Source organism: Zingiber officinale, chromosome 9A, assembly GCF_018446385.1.
Source record: "Zingiber officinale cultivar Zhangliang chromosome 9A, Zo_v1.1, whole genome shotgun sequence".
Lineage (NCBI taxonomy): Eukaryota > Viridiplantae > Streptophyta > Magnoliopsida > Zingiberales > Zingiberaceae > Zingiber > Zingiber officinale.
The window spans coordinates 38,860,799-38,888,027 of record NC_056002.1 but is presented as its reverse complement, the minus strand read 5'-3'; the positions used below and the strand labels follow the sequence as shown (position 1 = coordinate 38,888,027).

General features: G+C 35.2%; 1 protein-coding gene across 2 annotated transcripts; it reads left to right on the top strand.

Annotated features, from left to right (window-relative positions):
* The first annotated feature begins 11,030 nt into the window (after positions 1–11,030).
* LOC122020320 (carnosine N-methyltransferase-like) lies at positions 11,031–25,457 on the top strand. 2 transcript variants are annotated; one of them, XM_042578201.1, is made up of 18 exons: positions 11,031–11,344; positions 11,672–11,744; positions 11,949–11,992; positions 13,070–13,112; positions 13,199–13,423; positions 13,527–13,667; positions 14,093–14,164; positions 15,433–15,477; positions 15,579–15,658; positions 16,356–16,420; positions 16,498–16,564; positions 16,695–16,808; positions 18,503–18,576; positions 23,995–24,092; positions 24,233–24,292; positions 24,387–24,455; positions 24,531–24,584; positions 25,205–25,457. In XM_042578201.1, exons 1-18 carry the CDS (start codon positions 11,046–11,048, stop codon positions 25,247–25,249), a joined length of 1,668 nt encoding a protein of 555 aa, XP_042434135.1. In that variant the 5' UTR covers positions 11,031–11,045; the 3' UTR covers positions 25,250–25,457. The 2 variants fall into 2 exon arrangements, with proteins under 2 accessions (XP_042434135.1, XP_042434136.1); XM_042578202.1 differs by having other exon boundaries at positions 11,204–11,344; positions 11,921–11,992.
* Positions 25,458–27,229: the final 1,772 nt, after the last annotated feature.

The window sequence follows — 27,229 nt, the reverse complement described above, 5'->3', positions numbered from 1 at the left end:
AATTGGTTCCCAGTACTGACGTGGCGAGGCACATGGCCTTCTTGGATATGGGAGCAACCACCACCGACTAGACAAAACCTTTTATAGAAAGCTAATATTTAATTTCCTAAAATAACTTTAGGTTAACCAAAGAGAACAATCAAATCACAAGGAAAAGAAAAATAAAAGAACACAATATCGAAAAATATATCGAAATTCTAGAACGTAAGCCTCTTGTATTTGGTATTATTTCCATAAATAACTAGCATGATGCGGAAATAAAAATTACTAGTTATACCTTGTAGAAAAACCTCTTGATCTTCTACCGTATTCCTCTTCTAACCTCGGACGTTGTGTGGGCAACGATCTACCGAGATGAGAAACCACCAACCACCTTCTTCTCCTCCAAACAAGGTTCGGCCACAAAGGAAGAACTTCACCAAAGAAGAAAACCAAAATACTAACCAAGCTCCAAGAGATGCTAGCTTTCTCTCCTTCTTCTTCTTCTTCTCCAAGTAGTATCCGGCCACCACAAGAGCTCCAAGGAAGGGAGAGAGGTTCGGCCACCACAAGAGGAAGAGAGGGAGAGGATGGCCGGCCACACCAAGGAACAAAAGAGGGAGAGAAAATAATAGAGGTTGTGTCTCATGAAGGAACCCTCACCCCTTCTTTTATATTCCTTGGCCTAGGCAAATTAGGAAATTTAATTACAATAAAATTTCCTCAATTTTCCTTGACATGAATTAATTGAGAAAAATAAAATAAAATTTCCCAATCAACTTGTGATGGCCGGCCACATCAAGAGGAAACAAATTGGACAAGTTTTAATCAACAATTAAAACTTCCTAATTTGTTTCCGGAATTTTAAAAAATAAAATTTCTCTTTAAAAATCTCTTCATGGTTAATAAAAGGAAATTTCTATAATTTTAATTTTATCAACATGTGAATAATTTTTAAAGAGAAAATAAAACATCTCTCCAATCTACAAATAAGGAAAGAGATCTAATCTCTTTCTTTAATCTTTTGTAGATCTTTTACAAGAGAGATATTTTAATTTTAATTCTCTTTAAATTATATCTTCCACATAATAATAAAAATTAAAATTAAAATTATTTTTTAATTTAATTTGGCCGACCCCCACTAGCTTGGGTTCAAGCTAGGGCCGGCCACCCAAATTCATACCTAGGCCGACCCTAGCTTGTTCCCAAGCTAGCTTGGCCGGCCCCAATTGGGTGGGAATAGAAGGTGGGTATAGGTGGCTATAGAACTCTACAAATAAGAGGCTACGATAGGGACCGAGAGGAGGAATTGGTTTTGGTCTCCCGATAAAATTAAGCATCCCGTGTTCGCCCCGAACACACAACTTAATTTTATCAATGATAATTCATTCCACTAGAGAACTATCATTGAACTACCGCACCAATCCCAAATTACATTTTTGGGCTCCTTCTTATTATGAGTGTGTTAGTCTCCCTGTGTTTAAGATATCGAATGTCCACTAATTAAGTGAGTTACTGACAACTCATTTAATTAATATCTTAGTCCAAGAGTAGTACCACTCAACCTTATCGTCATGTCGGACTAAGTCCACCTGCAGGGTTTAACATGACAATCCTTATGAGCTCCTCTTGGGGACATTCTCAACCTAGTATCTCTAGGACACAGTTTCCTTCTATAATCAACAACACACACTATAAGTGATACCATTTCCTAACTTATCGGGCTTATTGATTCATCGAACTAAATCTCACCCATTGATAAATTAAATAAATAAATATCAAATATATGTGCTTGTTATTATATTAGGATTAAGAGCACACACTTCCATAATAACCGAGGTCTTTGTTTCTTTATAAAATCAGTATAAAAGAAACGACCTCAAATGGTCCTACTCAATACACTCTAAGTGTACTAGTGTAATTATACAGTCAAGATAAACTGATATCTAATTACACTACGACCTTCTAATGGTTTGTTCCTTTCCATTTTGGTCGTGAGCTACTGTTTATAATTTATAAGGTATTGATAACATTATATTCTGCATATGACACCACATGCTATGTTATCTACAATATAAATTAATTGAACAACTACAAACAAATGTAGACAATTTGACCAAATGTGATTCTTTATTCATAATGAATGTTTACAAAGCTTAGGCTTCCATTATACACTCCAACATGGTGATCTACTTAATTTCTGTAATTCACTACTACTGTATTTTCTTTTTACTATTTACTGTTTACTATCTACTATTTACTATTTATTTTTTACTGTTATTAACTTTTTACTATCTACTATCTATTTACTTTTGTTACTTTTACTGTTTACTATCTACTGTCTGTTTACTTTTGTTACTGTTTACTATCTGTACTGAAAAAAAAATGGTATCAGAACCTTAAGATTCTCTTCGGACCAGTTTATGAACAAGCTCCAATTTTCTAATTCTCATTATGAGGAAGCTTTAGACTATTCCCAACAATTTGCTAAATCCAAAGACATAGGCTATAGCAATTCTGCTTTAGTAAGCCAAGGAGACCAAATTCTAGTATAACAGAATAACACGATCCTAGCCTTACTTACTTCTTTGCATTACAGACTTACAGTCTTAGAAAATCAAATTCTTACTTTGGAAAATTACATACATAAAAACACTCATACACAGGATCTAAAGCAAACATTAGAAAATATAAATAAAGATCTTAGTAAACTTTCCCTAGGGAAAACTATTACTAAACACCCACCTACCACATATAAATTCTTAAAAATACAAGATTCACCTTGTAATGGCTCTACAAACAAAAACACAAGTTGAAAGTTTTTCTGGCACCTCACATACACTAAGACCTCAAACAAATCTCTCCATGATATCCAGAAAATCTACAAGCACTCAGGCTACCTATCAATTAGAAGAACTTATATATATTGACCAAAACTTAGACACCTTCTCTACTGAACAATTAAATACACTAAACCCAAAACGATTATATCATCAAGGGTTGTTATCTTTTTCCACTTCACTTTATAGACATCATAGAACCCAACTATTACACCTACCCGATGGGGGAGAAGAAAGATTTAACCTTATGAATGGAAAATCTGCTAGACTACTCTTACAAAGAAAACATAACTATATTCACCTAGGACTTATTGTGTTTGACCTCAGAGGACTTACTCGAAAAAATATTGGAACTGAAGTTTTCTTAGTACTATATGACTCAAGGTTCTCTAACAATGACAAAGCGGTTATTGGACTTATAGAAGTAGATATGAATAGTAATCTAGGAATTACGTATTTTTGTCCTAATTTTAATATGACCATTCCAGACTTTATTGAGCATATTAAAATTTCTGTTCAAGCCAGGGGATATGGTGATTTTCAGAAACATAATATTCAAATAGACATAATCTTTTTCGGAAAAACAATGACTAGCATAAATAACAGTTTTAAAGTACAAATTAATAATATAATAGAAACTCTCACGACAAGGGGAATTTATTTCATAAAACCCAAAGACTTTTCATCTTACTTACTTGCTGGATTAGATTAGAATCTTAACTTAGATCTAAATGTACCCCACAAACACTACAACCAAGAGAATCCATAATCTATAAAGATAGTCATGGTAAATCAATAGTAAGATTTCATAATTATAACACCTCAACTTCCCAAGAAGACAGTCAGGAAAATAACCAACCTACTTTAAATCTAATGAACATAGAGATTAATACACACTCACAAAAAGAAAAAGATAACTTCCTATTTTATGATGATTTAAATGAATATGTCTACCTTCCATTTGAAATAGCTAATTATTTTACACAAGAAGATCTTACAGAATTAGAAACTTTTGACATACTGCATCATAAGCTAGACGAAGATTGGATGTTATATTTTGATGAGAACTATAATATTATAACTAAAAAGAAAGACTACTTTTCTAACGTTGCTTTAATGAATCCTGCAGAATCTAGTGCTACCAATACACCACAACCTTTATAGGTACGATACCCAGAAAGTTCTATGAGAACTATGGATTATGGAGAAGGGCATCCTCCAAGAACACAAATTCACCCTTATACCAACAATAATCCTTTGTTAAGAACTATAGGGAAAAGAAGACCACCAGAAATTACATACTTTGGAAAAAATTCAGTCTTACTTAATATAGGAGAATGTGACGACCCACAAATGTATGACACTTATTTAGAACAATGGATAGTCTCTGTCAAAAGAGACTACCAGGCAAAACATGAATTAGATATAGAATCTGGTGAAGTCATGATAAGAGTAGGAGAAAATTATTTAGGTGATGTAGCTAGAGCAGCATGGAAATCTTATAAAACTACTCACCCTGAAGAAATAGCTAGGATTGCTTCACAAGGTAATAATATACTTAATTTTTGTTATATTATCCACAGACTTTTTACAGCAAGAGACGCTAATACAGGATTAGATATTAGACAAAAAGAGGCTATGAGAGATTTAGAACAATTACAACTTTTTAATTGGAATTGGATTAAACCTTTTTGCAATGACTTTCTTGCCTTAACAGCAGTATCAAGAAATTACTGTAACCCGGAATTAGGAGAACGACTATTTAGTAAACTTCCAGGGGAATTAGGAAAGGAAATACACAAGGCTTGGATAGACATGAAAGTAGCACCACAATATGACAATATAGGAATACGTATACAACACATAATTTCTGTATTAAAAGAAAAATGTACTTATATCCATATTCAAAAACAACTTAAAAACCAGCAATATGGGTTTTGTAGTCAAATATATACCCCCCAACAGTATGGTTCAATGGCACCTAAACAAAAACAAAAGCATTATCGAAATACTAAAGCAACTACACAACCTGCTAAAACTAAAAATGTCAGGCCAAGAAAAATATATTATGTTAAGAAAAGCAGAGAAAAGAAACAATATTTAAATAAAGAAAAACATGTCAGAAAATATAAATCAAAGAAAACATATGCTAATACTATTACTTGTTTTGCTTGTAATGAACCAGGACATTTGTCGTCTGCCTGCCCAAATAAGAAAAACTTATACACTAGAGAAGCTAAATTAGTTACCTGTACAAATTTAGATTTAGTAGAAATTCAATCAGATGTCTCAGACACATCTTCTATCTATTCTATTATTTCTGTAGATGATATGGAAGAAATTCCCCCCTCTTCCGACTATAGCTTAGTAAATTCCTTTCTACAACACCCATACTATACAAACTTTGATTACAATTCAATAAACTTAGAACTAGAATTATGGAATGACTTTCCTTTCATGGATACCAACTTAATGCTCACACAACTAAATACAAACTTAGGTGACTCTAATTGTACACATGATTGGTAATTAAAAACAGGAACAGATAATATACCCTGCTATTTGTGTAGTTATTATCCAGCTATTGATAAAAGAGGTACCTGTATAACCTGCAAGAAACAGGCCTGTAATTTGTGTCTTCAGAGTTATTTTAATGTTCTAATCCCAATAACACAACCCACTAAAAGTAGTACTAGAAATATCCTTTTAGAAACAAGAGTATCAACATTAGAAACCAGAATAAACCAACTAGAAACTCATGTGGATATAATAACAAATCAAATAGAAGAACTAATATCACAGGAGTCGTTACCATCTAACAAGGGTAAAAGTTTACAAATAACAGAGTCACCAAACACTGATATGATTTTTATAAAAACCCCTAGTATTTGTAATACAAATAGAACTCTTGATGTTAGGGTAAAATGCTTAGTAAATATACATGGCCATGAATTTACATTACAAGCTTTCTTAGATAGTGGAGCCACTAATTCAACTATAGATGAGGCTACACTTCTGTCTATTTTACCTAAAAATTTGATTAAAACTTCATCACAACCTTTAATTAGTACACAATTTGATGGCCAACAACTTACTAGTACCCAATTTGTCACAAACATACATATAAAATTTTATAATAATTGTGGTACCTATAGTACTCCCCAAACTCTCTCCAAATTATGGGCTAAACCGTTACTACATCAGAATATCCACCTTATCCTAGGACTAAATTTTCTTATATCACCAGACAGGGCCTTTTTACTTACAAAAGATTATGCTCTATTCTTCTCTAATCCAATAGTTGCACCTATTGTGTCAGACTACCCCTCGGTAGTTAAGCCTTTAACAGCTTCAACAGAAACCTGAACCCAGTCTAAGGATAATACTTGCCAGTGTACTATAAAAGGGACATGTAAACAGATGTCATCCTATGACCTTGCCTTTTCTGAATATCAGGAAAACTAGACTTGCTTGGCTGGACAAGCCCTCTAAATGATCTTTCCTCCTGGGATATTCCTAATGATCTACTTCTCCTTAAACAATTGCTTCAAACTATTAACACTCATCAGCCAGATATAGACTCTCTTATATCTCGACTAGAAAAACTAGAGATTATTAGCGACAACCCAACCAAATACTGGGAAAGAGATAAAATTTATTGTAAATTAGCAATCATTAACCCTGACCTAACTATTAAGGCCCAAGACTTAAGATACACAAACTGGGAAACTAAAGAATGCAAAACACATATTCAACAATTACTACACTTAGGAGCCATTCAACGATCTACCTCTAGACATAGAAGCTCAGCTTTTATAGTAAATAAAGGAGCCGAACAAAAACGAGGTCAATCTCGAATGATATTTAATTACAAAAGGCTAAATGATAACTGCCAGGAAGATGGCTACAAAATACCAGATAAAGACCAACTTCTGAATAAAATACAACATTCTAAATGGTACTCAAAGTTCGATACGAAATCAGGTTTCTGGCAGGTACGGATGCACCCAGACTCAATAGAATGGACAGCTTTTTCCTATCCTGAAGGCCACTTTGAGTGGCTTGTTATGCCTTTTGGTCTTAAAACAGCTCCTCAAATATTTCAACGAAAAATGGATGATATTTTTAGAAATGTTGCTCACTTCACCTGTGTCTACATAGACGATATCTTAGTTTTATCCAAAACTAAACAAGAACACTATGCTCATTTACACATAATCTTCAATCTATTTGAAAAACATGGTTTGATTATCATGTTTGATTATTTCACGAAAGAAAATGAAACTAGCTGTTACACATGTTGAATTCTTGGGGGGCTGAAATAGGCCAAGGACAAATCACTTTACAACCTCATATTTCAGCTAAGATTCTGGCCTTTCCAGACAAAATGGAAGATACTAAGACTTTAAGAGCTTTTCTAGGTCTTCTAAATTATGCAAGACCCTATCTAAAAGATATAGAAAAAATTAGTGGACCATTATACAATAAGACATCTTTGACAGGACAAAAACATTTTAACCAACGAGATATTGCTTTAGTTCAGCAAATCAAACAACTGGTTAAAACTATCCCTAAGTTAACTTTACCTCTTGACTCATATTATTTAATTATTGAAATAGATGGTTGTGAGACTAGTTGGGGTGATATCTTATATCGCAAAACTTCCAAATATGAACCTAAATCAACAGAAGTTTTATGTCGTTATGCCTCTGAAAAATACCATGAAAAAGGACACTTAACATCATTAGATTATGAAATATTAGCTGTTATTTATTGCTTAGAAGCTTTTAGACTATTTATTTGTAACAAACCAGAAATCCTTATTAGAACAGACTGTGAAGCCATAGTCAAATATGGTCAACAAACTAAAACAGTCAGAAAAGGCCTCAGTACAAAGCGTTGGTTAAAATTTATAGATACCATAATCAATAAAGGACTTAAGATACAATGAGAACATATTAAAGGGGTTAATAATTCTTTAGCAGATACATTATCAAGATTGTTACATTAACATTTTTAGTCCTTACAGGATGGGCAGACCAAGGAAAGTTCGTACTTTTTCCACCAAAATCATGCGTTTTGGCACTCAAGATTTACAACTTTTCACACAACCAGAAGATCATTTTCGCTTTGTTGGCAGAGACAGACTTGACCACATCCAAAATTGTCTTATTGACAATATTTGACATATCCCTACACTTCCAGGAAGCTCTGGACATAAAATCGCAGTAATAAATGCTCTTTCCAACTACTTTCTTACCACTATCCAGAAACTAGCAGGAAAGAAATTTTCCTATTACGTGGTCTTTTCAGGACCCCAGGCAGGGGTATACTCTACATGGGAAGAAACCAATTTAGCCATTCAAAACCTAGAACATCCATACTGTAAAGGCTACTATTCACTTGATGAGGCTTTTACAGCAGCCAGAGCCCATCTAGGACCACATTTCTTTGCGAGTACAACTCTGCAAACAACACCAATACAAGCTACTAGCCCTGATACAAATACTTTTGCTTATGCTCAAGTTGTGCAACATACTCCTGAGAATAGCCTGGCAGAACCTTTAACAGAACACACCAATACTCCTATCAGACCAGAGTACCTAACTTTGGCTCAACTTAAAGAACAAAATAAGACTACAGCTTTACAAAGAGCATCTGAGATACGCCTGGCAGGTTTCCCAAATACTATTCCTGAGGATATTCATACTTATGTTCGCAGTCTGGCTGAAAAATCTACTTTACAAACGTTTATAGAATTATGTGAAGCCCTAAAAGCTTTTCACAAAACACCTCCTGAAGGAATGACTATTGTATATGAAGTTGAGTTCAACCCAAAACTTAAATGCCAGAAGAAAGGACCACCTTGCATAGAATCAGATAAATATGGATGTCAATGCCAGCTTCTCTATGCTTTCAGAAGAGCTAACATGGATTATGAATCCTACATTACTACGACTTACAAAGGGAGACAAATTACCCCTTTTACTCTTCTTGACTACGACCTTTTACATAAATTATGGATTCATGATCCAGATTCAGTTAAAGATTTCCCAAAGAAACTTGGTACTGTTATTTCTATTGCTTTGGAAGAAGAAGAAATGTTTGTAGTATGCACATTTGATAGTACTCCTCCAGAGTGGCTGGATCTCAAGATAGAGCCAGCCCGACATTTAGTAAAAATTGATGTAAATGAATTGGCGGTTACAAAGCCGAGTTACATGACTATCCTACAGACCCAGACTGTGATTGGGAAGCTCCTCCCTCCTTTTCAGACCAACTCAAACATTGGAGAGCTTCAGTCCAAGAGACGCATTGGGGTTGGGTCAGACTTGAAGATCCTGATACCTCTCTCCTGGTTGGCGAATCATTCACTGAAAAAATTTATTGGCCAAAAGATATGGGTATCAGATTTTTCCCTTTTCACTTTACTACACAGCATACTACCCTGTTTCAACATTACCAGAAGAAGACAGAGAGAATGAGTAATAAGAGGTTAGCAAGTTCTGCCCTTTCAGCTAGAGCCTATCGAGCTGCCTTAGCCAAACACAGAGCACCAAATCAAGCTTCCAGCTCACAAGCACCATCTTTAGACTCAACCAGAGAAGACAACATTGATAATATAATGGACAACTAAGAATGACAACCACCGTACTCAACAACGCCACCACTACTCAACAGCTATATGATGGACAACTAAGAATGACAACCACCGTACTCAATAGTGCCACCACTACTCAACAGTGTCACCACTCACCAATGTCTCCACTAAAACCAATACTACTTTCCACCTGTCTCTTTTGCAGATGCCTTCCTTTCACCCTAAACAACACCTTCCTTCCACCTATCTTACTTTCCAAGATGCTTTCCTTCCCTCCTAAGCAAATGTTTCCTTCCTCCCGAAGACATCTCTCCACTCTTGCCTATAAAAGGCCATCTTCCTCTGCCTCCCAAGGCATCCCCCCAAGCACAACCTTCTCTCACTCTTTACCTCCTCAAGCTCTTGCAACTCCCTTTCCAGCTCTCTTTCAAAACCCTTCTTTTCTCCCTGTAAGTATGCAAAATATGTCAATTTCTGTATGTAATGTCTTTTAAAAATTTTGATCTCAGTATGTAAAAACTATGTAATTATTAGTTTGCTGAGTGTAATCCCCTGTAAAATTTCTCCACTACATAAATCTATGCTTGTTTTATAATGAATTGAGTTCTGTCTTGGTTCTTTTCCTCAGTCCTTATCTTAGTAACCAACAGGTGAACAGTAACTGTATCAAGAATAACCAAAATCATATAAGACCTGTGCTGGCTAAGTAAGAAGGGTATAGACCCAAAGTCTTACGCATAAGCCGGGGCACTGATTGAAGGTGAGATCCTGAACAGGTGAGGCTCACTGGAAAACAAACAAGAAAAGAAAGCAGAGTAAAAAAAAAAAAAAATTACAACATCATTATATTTACCTGAAACATTACATTACTGTGGTGATCTACATAATTTCTGTAATTCACTACTACTGTATTTTCTTTTTACTATTTATTGTTTATTATATACTATCTACTATCTACTATCTGTTTACTTTTGTTACTTTTACTGTTTACTATCTACTGTCTGTTTACTTTTGTTACTGTTTACTATCTGTACTGAAATATATATATATATAACAGGATATTTTAAAATTTACAAATTATATATATTTAAATTAAATTAAATTAAATTTAAAAAATAAATTTTATAATAGATTTTATTTAAGTTAGTAAATAAATTTAATTATAAGAGCACCTACATTGGTGCGTTCATGGATTGTTATAACGTTCAATGAACGTTAAAACCAGTGTAGCGCAAGAATTAATTGGGTTGGGCCCACACAAAGGCATGAACGCGTTCAATGTCTTTTTTTTATATTTTTTTAATACCTATGACCCACCACAAGCATTTTAGAGAGAGGAAATAACATTGAGAAAAATAAAAAAAATCCCTATGGCCCACCACAAACTTATTATCTTTATGGCCCACCATAAACTTATTCTACAATATATATAATCTATTAAAAAAATTTAAAAAATCAATTAGACGTTGGGAGAGAATGGATGTGTTAATATGATGTATATGTGGCATGTGGGTCCCACACTTTTTGATGAGATGGTGGGTATTATAACACCCACCAATGTGGATGCTCTAATGGGTTAACGGGTCGAATAGTGTTGGCGGGAGAGCATTCATGGCCCGGTTATTATGCACGCGTTACGCACGTGCCCGACGCCACCGAGACGAGGATACCCAATTCCCTTGGTTTTTGTGACGATCGCCACCGCGGCGCTTCCATTCGATTCGCAGTTTCGCGTAGATTCGCCGACAAGGATGAAGCAGCGACAGGAAGAAGTTGAAGGTATGGACAAGCGACCTAGAGAAGCCCTAGTAGAAGCGTTAGCGGAGCCAGAAGCTGCATCGGCAGGCAGTGAGCGGCGCTACACCAAACTTGAAGAAGCCATGGAGATCAAATCCCTGCGCCGTATCATCAGCGCCTATCTCAAGTATTCCGAATCCCCTTCCTCCTCTCGTCTTATTGCATTTGGAGAGCGGATGATTTCCGTGATTCATCGTTGGAATTTTCGTAGGTCCTGGTGTTCCGCACAATATACCTTGAAAATTAAAATGAATGAACAGAAAAAGAGAGTTTGATAAACATTTCAGTTTGTAAGAGATTATTGCTCCTTACCACCATTGGTTGATATGAGTTTGAACTGGTGGTTAAACATAAACTCTCTTTATTTTGGATTTTACTTTTCCTGTTTAATGCAATTAAATTTTTTTTATTGGATATTCTAATTTTCATGATTTTTTTTTTCTGTTTGCTTCAGTTACCCGGATGCTTCTGAGGAGGATATCAGAAGACACGAAAGATCTTTCAGAAAGCTTCCACCTTCGCATAAAGTAAAAAACAAAAATATTGGTTTAAATCTATTTTTTTTAGTTCTTCAGCTTAGGAAAATATTCAAATTGCTCGCTTTCTCTGGGTTAAGTTTTTAGTGATATCTTTCAACTAGGTTTATTGGCATTCATAAATTACACACTTTTGAAGGAGAATGATTTTTATCTTTTTAATGAAGGTATAACTCCATCCCAATGCTTCTGCAGGCACTTCTCTCACATCTTCCGTCAAAGTATCAGAAACTTAGACGGTAATTAATTCCCTCTATTTAAATGATTAAATCTTAATTCAAACTTCTATTTGATTGAAACCAAGGTTTTGGGTCGTTTCTAAAAAAAAGTCAATAGTTTTATGTCATTCATAGCCTTTGAACAAATCTAAGGGTCCATTAGTATGGCACATGTGTTTTAGTACGATTGAGTGGGCATACTGACTGCAGCTGTTGTATCTGATTGGTTGTAAACTTATGAATCATCTCTAATTTATTGCAACTTTATTGACATGGTTTGGCAACTTGCATACAGAGATCATATTAGCCCATTGTTTGCTATGGTCAAATATAAAGAAATTTATCTGTCTTTCTACTTATCATTCTTTGGCATGAGCTGGCTCCAAACTTGGTCTGTGCTCTGTAAATCAAGGTTATACATTATACTATACTGAAAACATTATACTGTACTTTCAGTACTGAGTTTGGTGGTGTGGAACATGGTAAATTTTATATCAATCTGTTCCCACATATACTGATTCATGTTTGATATTGCATTCAGTGCTTGGATTCAATCATTTAACCTCTGCACTCTTGCCAACTTAGTAAAAGAAATGTTGGATGATGTCCCTTGTTCGAGTGTTATAAAATCTCACCTTGTAGACCTTAACGGAGACCGTACTTAGATTTTGTTGTATGATGAGTTGGAACTATCATGTTTGATGTGGATTGTTCTTGTTCCCGGAGATTCTTATGACCAACTGATCTACAATTCTGCAGTATAAGAAATTCAACTAAATTTATGATCAAACAAGTTTCTGGGTTATATATATATTTTTCTTATTAGTATCTTTCAATGGTGCAAGAATGTTAATGCATCAAGTCAATTACCAAGGTTTTGTTAGTAGATGATAGACCTTTTACTGCGTTAACTTTCCAGTTTGTATGTGGCGCTGCAAACTGTAATCTAAAGCATAGAAACATGTGTAGCTTACGAGAAAGTCAATTACTAGATACATTGTATCATAATCAGTTCAACATTCTGTTATAAGATTCTTTAGCTATATTGTCTCTCCTCTTGTACATGAAATAGACATCATTTGTTTCTGAAAATTTCAGGTGTGTATCTGTCAATGCATACTTTATAATGAGCATGCTTCAGGTAAATATTGAGCCTTAGATATTTAATTTTCCTTAAGAATTTAAATTCCTACAATTTGTTTGCTTATATTAATTTGATTCCATCAGGCCTTTGAACCACCACTTGACATGAGCCAGGATATATATATTGGTGAAGATGAGAATTTACCTAAAAGTCATTGTTCTGAAAATGATAAATGGCCTAGTGAAAGAAATATTTGCTCAGATCAAACTCTTCCTATTAGTGGAAGCAACACTTCTGACTCTGAGCCAACCAGTTCTGAAACAAATAAATTGACTGATCAATCTTTTGAAAGGACAACTAAGGAAGAGGTCCTATATTTTAAACTTCAAAATAGTTACTATTCTTTATGGTTTCTGAAAATGGAAACTTCATTTTTTTCATTAGAAGTTTGACTTCTGTAGATAACAACAGGAGATACATATGGATGAGTCCACTGTGGAAAAGTTTTCAAGTTCTGTTCACCCAAAAGGTTTGTGCAATGGCAGCATGGATGATTTGAAGATTGTTGCTGGTTCAGATGCTTGTTGCTCCAACTCTTCTGCTAATGGAAGAGTAAGATTGCTTGAAATAACTAATTTTTGTTCTTTCAATTTCGATATCATATGGATTGTGCTTGTCTGATGCATAGCATGCTCTACTATATAAGATCATTTCCTGGTTGCAGTTGCACTCTTTTGTTTTTATTTTTTTGATAGGTAAAAAATAAATAGGGCACGGATAGTGGATATTTTATAATTATTTTATTATTTATAATTTGTGTAATTCTATCTCATTCTAGTGGGTGTGTCATTATTAATAAACAATTGGATGTTCCATTCAAGGATTTTCTCATAGATAGTATTGTTGGTGTTCTGATAAGCCTTTGCATTGTCTGGTTGTTTCTTTATAATTCATTATCCCTCTTTATCACATTCTTAGAATAGTTTTTAGAGGGTGAGCCTTGAAGAAAACTTGTTTTACTTGTAAATATGTTGCAGGAAACTCCTCATGCACATGATTGGATGGATCCATTGACCCGGTTACATGTTCCTCTTGTTGATGTTGACAAGGTTGGTTTTATTTGCTAGATGGTATAGTTTTTCATGTGCTCTAGTAATGTCATTTTTACAAGAAAATTTTGTTGACACATTCCATTTACTAGCAGTACAACTTCTGTTTTATCTTTACTTTACCTTGTATGCTAACAAGAGTGCATTTATGTTGGGTGTCTTTATTCATTTAGCATTTCATGGTGTATACCAATATATCTTGAAGTTTGTGGTTCTTTGTGATATATAATAATTAACTATTTTCATGGAATTTTTCAAAGTATAGTATCCATATTGTCAATTTGTGGTTTTGTATCATGAATTATATTGGTAAATGTTTTAATTGTGAATTGTATTAACAGTTTGACTGTCATGCCATTTCATTGGCATGGCTGAAATATCTCATTCTATCAGCCAATATAAACTGACAGGCCTGGACTAGACATGCTGAAATGTAGTCTTCGAAAACAATTGTAGAGAGTGCTAGGGGTTTGATTTTACATCTCCTACTTGATTTCTCGAGATGACAACACGAGTGTGGTCAAGCCTCCTTCTAGGGAGGAACTACATTGATCAACACTAAACTGAATAAGAGATGGAGGAGGTGCTTGATCTACATAGGTGTAGATTACATGCAACAACAAGGCTATTTCTTATATATTACAAGTTACAACAAACTTAGAGAGAAAGTGAGGGATTTAAGTTAGAATTCGCGAGAACAACAGGGATTTCTCCTTTTCCTATATCCTTCATTGATATTCAAGCTAGGTCGACAAAAAATTGATTGGATTGGTTGAGTTTCTTAAAAGCAATTTACTTTGATAAAATTTCAACGTATTCCATCCTTTTCATTCATGATTTGACAAATTTTCATTTAATTTAATCTATTTTCTAGTGGAGTTAATTCATTTCTAAGAAATTTGTTCAAATTTCTACTTCTTTTAAACTTGACCATCAATCATCTATATGAGATGACTGATTTATCAAGAAATATGGGATTGGTATTTGCCAATGACAATGCAACTCAGACGAGTCTGTATTGATATCTGCTGATTTGGGCCACTATTGTTTTTCCTTTTTCATCTTATGAGAGTACTATTGTATTTGTAGTAGCAATGTAAGATAGTACGATTGATTATAGCTGCATTGTTTATTTTCTAGATTCTGAATTTAATAAAGTTTTAAACTTCATTTCACTTAATTTGTTTTCATATGTTGTAGATTTCTAGAATAAACTCTTGCAAGCTAATAATTACATGACATTGCACTCCTTTTCATTCTCATGGCAGGTAAGATGCATCATTAGAAACATTGTGAGAGATTGGGCACCTGAGGTACTTGTTAAACTTCGGAGAAATATGATCCTCTCTTTTGTCAATATATATATTGAATATGAATCTTTGTAACTGAGATTACATTTGTTTTCCTTAAACAGGGTCAAAATGAACGTGACCAATGTTACAAACCTATACTTGATGAGCTTAATCACCAATTTCCAGATCGTTGCAAAGAAAGGTAATTTCCCCATTTTCTATTGTTAACTTGATCTCATGTTTGTCATTCTCAACTAAATTGGGTGAGTCAAAATTCACAATTTATACTTGATATTGGAAGATTAGCTGAAAAAGTTATATATAAAGAATTGATTATTGGTCTGCACTGAAGTATTTAGCTTTAATTCTAAAAATCCTAGAAATTATATTGTATTTTGCTCTTGAACTGGTGGTGAATGAGTCTATATTTAGTCAGTGAACTCATGATTTTGCTGTTGATTCATAAACTATAACTACTTAAAATGTTGGCTGATGGTGTGAGAAAATTGTTTGTAATTTTATTGAACTATTTTCTAATTTGTTTTACGAAACTAATACCTACATAGTCATGAGGCAATATATGTTTTGTGAATTACTATCTTGTGTTTGAATAGAGAATATTTTGAATGAAATGAAAATAATATAGCTTAGGTGATAGAAAAAGAAGCAAATATTCATACTTTTACTAAGTTCTCTCTTGGTTCTCTATTTTGGAGACCTTGAGTTCAGTAGCAGGATAAGATTCATATAATGGATTGCAAACAATAGCTTTACATCTTTGGATTATCTCTAATTGGCAAGTGTTTTTCTTGAAAATTTTCCATGCATGTATATCACATTCTTATTCTTACTTAATATTTCAACAGTTAAGATAATTTTGTAATATATTTTTTTTGCAGGCCTCCTACTTGTTTAGTCCCTGGTGCTGGACTTGGTAGACTAGCTTTGGAGATCTCTTGCCTTGGTATAAATTTTTCTGAATTACTCTTATTACTATATTATATATTCTGACGGTGACCATTTTTTCCCTTCATTGAACAGGTTTTATAAGCCAAGGGAATGAATTTTCATACTACATGATGATATGTTCTAATTTTATCCTTAACTAGTATGTTAACCATCTAAATTGCTTTCATCTCTGGTCTCTTATGTTCATTTTGTAAGGAATCATTTGTTTTTTTTAAAAAAAATCTTTCTCTTACAAGTCCATCCATTGACAATTAATTGTACTTATTCAGTACTCAAATGGCTGGGGAATGGACAATTTATCCATGGATCCATAGCAACTGCAATTCCCTTTTTGATAAAGACCAACTTCGTGCTGTTTCATTTCCAGATATTCATCCATCAAGGTATTTACTTGTATTAAATTCATATTTCTCAATCCAGTGTAATGGTCAATTATACAATACTAGTAAGTTAGATACAGTTACTTCCTCCGTCTTTTGGACTATCTGAACATATATTGATTTTGTTGAAGTTGTAGGTTTGTATCTAGGGATGTAAATGAACCAAATGGTTCGCGAGCTATTCAGAACTTGATTCGGTAAAAAGCTCGTTCGAGTTCATTTGTTTAGTTGATCGAGCCGAGCTCGAGCTCGATTTCGAGCTCGACAATTTTATCGAGCCGAGCTCAAGCTTAAGGATATTCGGCTCGTGAGCTCACGAACATTCGTTTATAGGCTCGCGAGCTCGGGCTCGAGCTCGGCTCGTTTAAAGGGCTCGAGCCCAACTCATTTAAAGGGCTTGAGCTTGGCTCGTTTAAAGGGCTCGAGAACATGTTCGTTTATAAGCTCATGAACTCGAACTCGAGCTCGGCTCGTTTAAAGGGCTCGAGAACACGTTTATATGCTCGTGAACTCAGGCTTGAGCTCGGCTCGATTAAAGGGCTCGCGAGCATGTTCAATGGTGTGTTGAGTTTGGAAGTTTAATGTAGTAGTTTGGGATGTTCAATAATGTGTTGAGTTTATATTATTTTAGTTGTTAGGTTTGTTGAATATTTATTCAAATAAGTTTTCGAGCTCGCTTAGCAAGCTTATAAAACGAGCCTTAAAACGAGCCCAAAAATGAGCTCTAAAACGAGTCCAAAAATTACGAGTTAGGATCGTTAACTATGATAATCGAGCTAATAACGAGCCGAGCTCGAATTGTTCGCGAGTTTAGTAATTCCAAAACAAGCCGAGCTCGAGCCTGAATATAACTTAAACGAGCCAAGCTCGAGCTTAATACTGTTCGGCTCGGTTCGACTCGTTTACATCCCTATTTGTATCTTATTATCATATATTTTACTGCAGACTATTGATGTCAATAAGCACTTTCAGATTCTTTTTGGGTTAGGAAACATTAATAAATCATCAATTATGTTATTTGATGATTTATATTGATAAAATTGTCTGATAATCTTAGTCACATTACGAGTTTGCTTCTCTTTGACTTTATTTTCATGAGTTGCTTTGTGGTGATTAGTCTTGGCTACAAGCTTTAGGTTGGCTCGAGCTCGGCTTGACTTAATTTATACTGGCTCGACTCGAGCTCGCAGCTCGATATTTAATTATGGGCTCGAGCTCAAGCACAAATTTTTTTATTATTTTAAATAAATAATTAATATATTATATATTATAAAAATATATATTATTATTGGCTCGTTTGGCTCGACAAGCCACCAAGCCCGTATAATAATTAGGTTTGAGCTCAACTCGATTTCTAATCAAGCCGGCTCAAGCTCGGTTAACGTCAAGTTTGAGTCGAGTTTTGACCGAGCCGCTCGTGAGCAGCTCAGGAGCGGTTTGACTCATTTGCATCCCTACATTTAACATGATGGTTCTTGTTGATTTGTCATTTATCTTTACAAACGTTCAAATGTGCATTACATTGGGAAATTGTGAACACGTTACGTAATTCTTGATTTAACTATTTGAGTGAAAGTTTTAATTTGTCAAATGTATTCAAGTCTTCCAACAATTTCAAATTTGTTGGGCTAAGTGGTCTGACTTATAAATTTATTTGTTATCTTTGTCCCCTAAATTTTTTTGTCTCATTCAAACAGTGCAGGAATTACTGAGGGCTTTTCTATGTGTGCTGGTGACTTTGTTGAGGTCTATAATGATGAAAGTCAAGAAGGTAAAGTTGGATTTTATTCCTAGTATAAACTCAAAATTGCTGCAGGTTGCCAGGCACATTTAATAGATAAAATATAAAGGACATTTCAATCTATTGCCATTTATGCTATTCAGTTTTTACCTCACATTAGGATCTTTAGCTTCCTTCTATCCTTGAATTTAATTTTTTCTTTAGAATCAAAAATTGGTTGCTAATGTAAATAATATATATATGTGTGTGTCTTGTCTGTGCGTGTGTGTATTTTTGTTTGACTTCCTGTTATACACAGTGCCACCTTGGACAAATATCATGCTTTACTGAGGAAACCAGGCAGGTAAAGTGGCATATAAAATAACTAGATAGTGCCACTTAGAACAAATATCATGTTTCGCTGAGAAAATCAGGCGGGTCAACTAGTATATGAAATAACTAGATATAAAAGATATTTCATATTGGTGGCTGTTGTTCAAATGTTCTCTGTTAGGGTGACAGTTTTAGACCAGCATCATTACTATTAGTTCTTTTATGATTATCCTAGGCTTGATTAGATGAGTGTTTCTCTTGGTATGACAATTTTTCCTATGTCCATTGTAATCCGTACTAATCTGCTCCATTTGGACTGGCCTAATCTATCCATTATGAAAACAAAAACATAACTCATAAGCAAGCTTTATAGTATCATTTCACGTTGGAGTTGCAGTCTTTGATGGGAATGGTATGGTTTCAAAACCATGTCGTAGAGCCTCTTGACACGCTTTGGCATGCTTTGAAGTATGCCAAATGAGTTTTAATCCCATAATTCATTCCACTTAGTTTGTTTTCCTTGAATATAAACCTATAATAATCAACTGTCAATTAAATTAAAATTTTATAGTAGCAGCTTATAAGATATAACTTTCATCTCAACTAAGCATTATACCTTGCTAGTACCTAAAAGAATGTTGTGCATTGGATAGGACCATGGATTTCCATAACATCAAAGTAAGATCAACTACATAGTTGATGTGTGTAGATTATATATATTTTTATATATGTTTTGACGCATATTTACATATTTTATTTGCGCTTGATCTATGCATTCCATAAAACTTGATGTGAAGCTCGTAAGTATTCAGGTGTCGTCAAGTAATAAAAGATATCAATCCCATGAGGACTGATTAAACACTAGAGATGTCGCAAAGTAAGTTATCTAGACGGTCGAAAGTTGACTTTGGCGCTTGCGAATTAACGAGAGTAATTGAAGAAAGGGAGAGAAGGTTAAGAGAAAGAGAGAGAAGAGAGAGAATTGATCTTGAGAGGGGTTGAGCTTAAGAGGATGTGAGAAATGGTTTAGAAAGCGATTATAGGATTTCGGTTTCACTATGTTGCTAGTTAATGTCCCTATGCATTATTCATCTTCTTACTTCCATCCTTATGCACATGTACGAAGTCTAACTAAATACCGACACTACCCCACGGTCATTATGTCGGAGTGCTACCCCGATTGGTGTTCGATGCCACTAAGTAGAAGAGATAACTTAGTGAGTCCGGAAGGGATACCCTTGTCACTAGAGCCCCCGGTCACACAATCACTTGATTACACAGAACACTTATTAATATATGATTAGAGATAACTCATTAAACCTAATTAGATGCTTCTCCTCCCTTTCAAGGCAATGCCTTAGATGTCCGAAAACGGGATACCCTTGTCACTAGGCCCCTCGATCATATGATCTAGGGTATTCCCCCCACAGGCATCTACATGTTTACATATTCACACATTTCATCAAACTCATAGAAGACACAACATACATAGAACATGACAGAAACACTTCATTAAATAAGAAAATGTCCAAATACATAGTTCATACATCACATCATAGTTACTTTCTATATCCTAGATCGAGAGAATCTACTTCATAGCAAAGGTGAAACAACCAAGAGACAATAATTATAGCATTTACAACTCAAAACATGGATTGAGAGAAAAGAGAATACTTATTGGTGTGTCGCTGATCTTCTAGCTTGGACTTCTTGCTCCTGAGATGGACAGATTGTCAAGGAATGGAGGTAGATGGAAGCTTTAGGGTTTCCCCCTAAGGGGAGAACCTTTCCCCAAGGAGAGGGACGAAATCCCAAACCCCAGATGAGTCAAAGAATGAGGTTCTTGATCCTTTTATACCTCCTCCAAACTGCCTTGATTAACCAGGATTACAAGAGTTTGGTAAACCGGGTTTTTCACCCATTAAACCTGGTTTTCTCGTGTTTCACCCTAAACCAAAGTTGTAGCCCTTGAAAGTATCTACATTCGTATATTTGGATCAAGCTCTGGCTCCAACTGAGCCGAAAGTTATGGTGGTTGAAAGTTTAGTCTGCAGTATGGGTGAAGGACCCGATGAAGCCGCGGCTGGGAGGCACGGCGGTGCAAAGTTGTAGATCTTGAAGTTAGCTACATTTTGATATAAAGAATAGCCCGTAGCTCTAACTGAGCGTGAAGTTATAGTTGTTTCAAAATAAGTCTGCAGTTTGTCCAGATTCAACACAGCCTTGTTTTCAGCACGACACAACCCCTTGTTTTCTCCACCATGGCCATGTCCCTTTGGCACGGTTTGAGTGGTACGGCTGTGCCACCTTGACACGGTCGCGTGCTTCCCCGGCTCTGCTTTGCTTGGCACGGCCGTGTGCTTCCTTCTCTATGGACGAGTGGCACGACCATGCCTTTTGGCACGATCGTGTGCTGGTTGGCCACGGGAGAAGGGGCACGGCTGTGTGAAACGACCGTGTGGATTCCACACAGCTGAAACTCTGTTCTTCTGGGCATGTGGCATAGCCGTGTGGATTTCACACGGTTGGATCCTTTTTCTTCATTTGTTCTTCGAGTCGTCTACCAATGCCGTTTTCGCTCCAAAAACGCATCCTGTCAACAAGAAAACACACAGAGTAGATCTCCGATAAAGAAAAATAATTATGTTGAAAATATGATAAGAAGTGTAAAAGTACATAGATCAAGCGCAAATAAAGTACGTGAATGTGCGCGTCAAAACATGCATAAAAGTATATATAATCTACGCACATCAATAATTTTCCAAGATCCAAATGTACATAAATATATCTCAATGAAATAAAGGGAGTTGAGTGAAACACTGGGTGTTGCATTTAGATTGGTATAGTTGGAATTGGAATAGAGTACAAAATAAAGATATATTTCGGTTTTCTGACTTTGATACCGTACCTCTTTCTACTTGTTGTTGTTGGTGCTACAATGTTTCCCACCTCCCCTCTTCTCTCTTTTTTCATAAGGTTTTATCTCCTCCCTGTGACAGGATCAAATGAGGACTTATGGGAAGAGAATCATCGTATCTTGATTTATTTTAGATTGTACCAATTGAAATCCCTGTCTCAGTTAATATCAACAAAATTGTGTCAGCATGAGTGAGATTTACTTGTGTTCCAACTACATCGATAGCGGTTGGCAGTCATAATAGTATGTTTCTACCATGCCAACCAATCAACACTTAGAGCCAAGTAATGCAGAATTCAAGAGGATTTGGATTTGATTGTCTAGCTTTTTTCTTTGCTTCTCCCACATCAAATTATATAGCTAATGCACTTGATGTTTTTATCTAATACAATTTAACATTTTTACAATTTTATCTCTCCATCTTTCCCTTGCTTTGTCCATCATTGCCTCATGGTCAGGGAAGATTAGAAGGAATATATACTGTTACAATTTTATCTCTCCATCTTTCCCTTGCTTTGTCCATCATTGCCTCATGGTCAGGGAAGATTAGAAGGAATATATACTGTGTACCATAAGCTGATTCACCCTTCTGAACATCTGGTACACAGCATGGACGGGTAAATAAATACCAGACAGTTATATTTTTATCAGTGATACTACTCTTAACTTAATTATGATCTTCAACTTCATGGAAAAAATGCCAGCTCTTTGCAACATAGTGTCAAGTGTTTTCTTTAAAAATAATATGTGAACACAATGTCAAGTTAATCTTTTTTTTTTTTTTGAATAAGTAAGAAATTGTATCACAAGAACCAAGAGTACAAGAGCCAGTTCATAAGAGTTGCTCATGTCTGACAAAGTATTAGATTAGAGTCAACTCCCAAGGACCGGTATACATGAAGTTGCATACTCTCGAAAATCCTCTCAATATCTAACTACCTCTCACCAAAGAAACTAGAGTTTTTAGTCTGCCATACATAATAAATAACAGATGACAAGGCTAAATGATGAGCCTTTGTCAACACCCTACTCCCACGGTAGTGTCTATCAAAGACTCATTGCTCTCCAATAGGTGGACATCTCCGGTGTCATATGCCAGCCAATCTCTAATCCTTCTTCATAATCCAGCAATAGGGGGCACCCAAAGAATAGATGCCCCGGTGTCTCCTGTACCTGTCCATAGAAAGTTCACTATCGATTCTCCAAGTAATCATGTTTGTCCCTGGTGGGGAGATGCCTCTGTGCTAGCATCCGAAAGGTAACCACATGACCCGGTAAGTATGTCTTCCATACTATTTGGGCCCCCTAACCTGAGTAAGCCAATCTACTAACCTCTATCCAGCAGCCTCCAGTGATCCAGCAACTGAAAATATAAGATCTCATATCTGCAGCAGTCAATGTCAAGTTAATCTAGTTAAACTTGTGCTTGTTTGGATACGCTAGAAAGCTTTTAGATCAATTTAGAAGTTGTCATAACAAGATAGAATTAATCTCTGTTTGGCTGAATTGAAAGAAGAGGCATCACAGCAATTTTGCTGGACAGAGTCCTACGTCACCCTTTGATGACTCTAATGCAAATGTTGTGCATTCAAGTGCAAACTTCTAGGGCTAGGTAGAAAGCTTCACATGCACAAAAGCAGAAGCAACACGAGATCTCATACGGCATGAACAAAGGCCAATGTGAGGCAGATAATGCAAATTTTTGTGAAAATACTGAAAACTTTAGGAACATGAAGAGTCGGATGAAGGTTGGAAATTCATAAAAAGCGTTGTAGATTCAGGCATTATTATGTTTGAGTCAAACATTGATTATTGAAGGATATTAATTAAAAATTGAGGAACATGAAAAGTCTAATCATGGTAGCACTCATACAAAAGTGAATTTTACTGATCTGTTGAAGGATTCAAGCCCTTTTAAACATCAAATTTGACGATTAAAGAGGTCACTAGGCATGAGACTAATGCAGCCTTGTCAATGATAGAGTATTGATTGGTAGGTTCAAACTGTTTTCTTTTGCTAAAGAACTTGAAGCAGCTGCTAAGCTTGTATTTTTTTGCTTCTCTTGTGAAGTCAGAGACGTTATTTAAAGTTGGAAAAAGCTTAAAGGTTTTGGACTATCAACTATCACTTAGTTGACAGCCTTGTTTGAAGTACTGTGTTATTACGATTGACCACAGTTTGTGCACATTCTTACTTTATTGTCCGTGGTTTCATGCAGGTTCATGGGATGCTGTTGTGACTTGTTTTTTCATTGACACAGCACATAACATTGTTGAATACGTTGAAACTATATCAAAGATTCTGAAAACTGGAGGGGTATGTCTTTCTCTTATGGAATGAATTGTCTATTATTTGGTTTGCCTTGATTGTTTATCTCCATGAATGGTTTTCCCAATAAATACTCCAACATTGGTTTCTTTTGCGCAAATTGAAGGTGTGCCTTTTTAAATTTACAGGTATGGATAAATTTGGGCCCTCTCCTTTATCATTTTGCAGACTCATATGCACCTGAGGATGTATGTGCTCTATTTCCTTATTTCCTTAAGATCATATCTTAAGTTTCCCATCGAAACCTTCCCCTTGCTTAAAGCTGCTATAAATCTCATTCAGGAGATGTCCATTGAACTTAGTTTGGAAGATGTGAAGAAGGTTGCTTTTCATTATGGATTTGTCATGGAGGTATACACAACTGTTGTTATAGAGTTTGCCTTATTTCAGTTATTCTTATGATATACTGTTCTTCCATATTTGCAGAAGGAGAAAATAATAGAGACAACATACACTGCAAATCCTCTCTCAATGATGCAAGTAAGCTTGTAATCTTTTTCTTTCTTTATCAGCTTCTCTTTAAAATCAAATGAAGCCAGTGTTCTGTGATCCGATTACTCAATTTAAGTGTTATTGAACCAGCTCATAGGTTTTATAGGTCCAAGCAGTTTAACTGGATCAGTTATACTTCAAAATTAACATAAAAAAGATGGAAGTCTAGATCAATTAGTTTGGCTTGTAACTTTGGCCTGACCAGATTGTGAACTAGGTTTTGATTGAACGTATGAGCCTAATTTTTAAATAATTTATTATTTTTTCTGGATTTCATTGTTCAAGATTCATGGACTTAAATTATCAGCTAAAGCACACAATCCATTTAGTTCATCTTCTGCTTCTTTCTCAGAACATGCAAAGTCTTAAACATGATTTTTTAATCATTTACTCCAAAAACTTAAAACTATTAAGAAAGATCACTTTAAATTTTCATATTCTGAACGGGAGGGTAATCATTTTGGTATTACCTGCCTTGCCCATGTCAAAGTTGATTGTTAATCATTTATTCCTCAAGTTTAGCTGCTGTGCTGACATCAATAGTAATAGGATTATATCAACTAGAACCGGAATCTTACTTCTATTCTCTTTTTTTCCCAACAATGCAGAATCGGTACTTCACCTCCTTCTGGACGATGAGGAAAAACAAGTGAAAGAAAGTGGTTCATGAGACTTATCATCAAATTCATTGGTTGAGACTTAATACCAGGGAAGAAAAAAAAAAACTAATGGCATCATTGCATACTGAAATTCATGTGATAATGCACATACCATGTTTTTTTTCTTCTCTTATAATCACTCTGTAACATCCTTGAAACCAGATTATTGAAACACGTATCTCAATGTTGTTTTTCTCTTCTATTGCCCACATTTGCTATTCAATTCTGTTTGCAGGATGAAAAACTCCTTCCCATCTTAAACCAGTTTAATTAAATCGATAATTTTGAATATGATTTTTCTTTTCTAGTTAACAGATGCTTTTATTTAGTATCAATGAGTCTTCATTTAGTTATTTCAGCTGTTTTCATCGGAAATCTCCGTCTCACATTTGTTGGTTGAGCGAGTCGCATTGCTCCTTGTAGAAGATTGGACTTCGTGAGGTTTTAGATTTAGGCGTCGCGTTTTTAGGGTTTTCAATCTGATATTTCAATTCCAAGAAGTATTTCAATTCCTTTATTGAATGGATTGCTGCTTTCTTATTAACTGATGAGGTATAATCTTTGGTTGGTAGCTTGTTTTGCTACTTCCATTTGAATTCTGTCATTGTTAGCTGCAATACTTCTCCTGCCTAACCTTCTAAGAGAAAAAGGAAAAACATGATATTGTAATAGAAGCATTACCTTCTCTTTGGTAGGAAAGTATTGCATAAATTGACAATTTTAGCTCAGCAGTTTTTTTTAATATATATATATATATATATGCAATATAAATTTATATGATTTATTTTAGCATTACAAGACCAAAGTGCCATATCAAACAATTAAATAATGAAAGAAACAAACAAACCTACACAGAAGTGCAGCGTAATAAAGAAGTAGATCTAAGCATTTCCTAGCCTTAGCATCTTTGGATCAATTTCTCAAGAAAATCCATTTGATAGCCAAACTAATAAGAATAAAAATACCTAGGCCTTGTACTTATTCTAATTCCTTAATTTTTTATTAATCAGTTATTTTTGGAGTCCTTAAATATTCAACTTCGAGGGCGCTATTCTTTCCGACTATGTCAATAATGCCAATGAGTCGTCGAGCTTTTGCCTGTATAATAGAGTCATGTAACCGATATTTGTCTCAAATAGTTGAATAGTTGAGACAAACACTGCTTGATTATGATGATTTCATACTATGTAGCTTGTGCCATAACCGTAAATGGGACGATACTTCTTACATTGTTTCGTTTTCTCCTCTCCGGTCTCCTTCGAATTCCCGAATCCGGGCAAAGATGCTGTATGCCGCATCCAAAGATCAATTCAGGAGAGAAATGGACGGTGTGCACTATGAAATTCAAGCCACTGATGCATCAGAGATGTCCTTGAGACTCAGAGAACGAGCACATTAAAGTGCAAGTATGAGGGGCTGTAATAGTTCCCTCATCAGATATCAAATCCACATGATGATCCATGCAACCTTATCACGACGACTGACCGACCGACTATTGTAACTTATTCGAACTCAAGTAAATGTAAACACACTGGCCCTACTATTTGAATTGTAATATTATTCAAGTATTACATACACAGTCATACCTGTGTTCCATTGGGTCTGAAGGGAATAATAAAAAGTGAACTCTTTTATTTCAGTAAATAATTATAAAGTTCAGTTCGCAAATAACACACACTAAATATATAAGTAAATCATAAATACGTCCTCTCATGCTGGTAAAGTGGTTGAGGCATGGAGTATTATCATATGAGGTCTTAGAGTCGAAACACGAGGTGTCCGAGCATGTTTTTCCCTATGCCTTGGCCACCTGTACTAATAGCTAGTAGTCATCCGTGATTTATCTTCTCCGTGTTGACCTAGGAACAGGTTGATGGAGACGCTGGGGGCAAGCGAATCACCTTTTGTCACATAAATAAACCATAAATATTATATTACATCAATAAAAAGTTAACAAATATTAAAAATAATTAC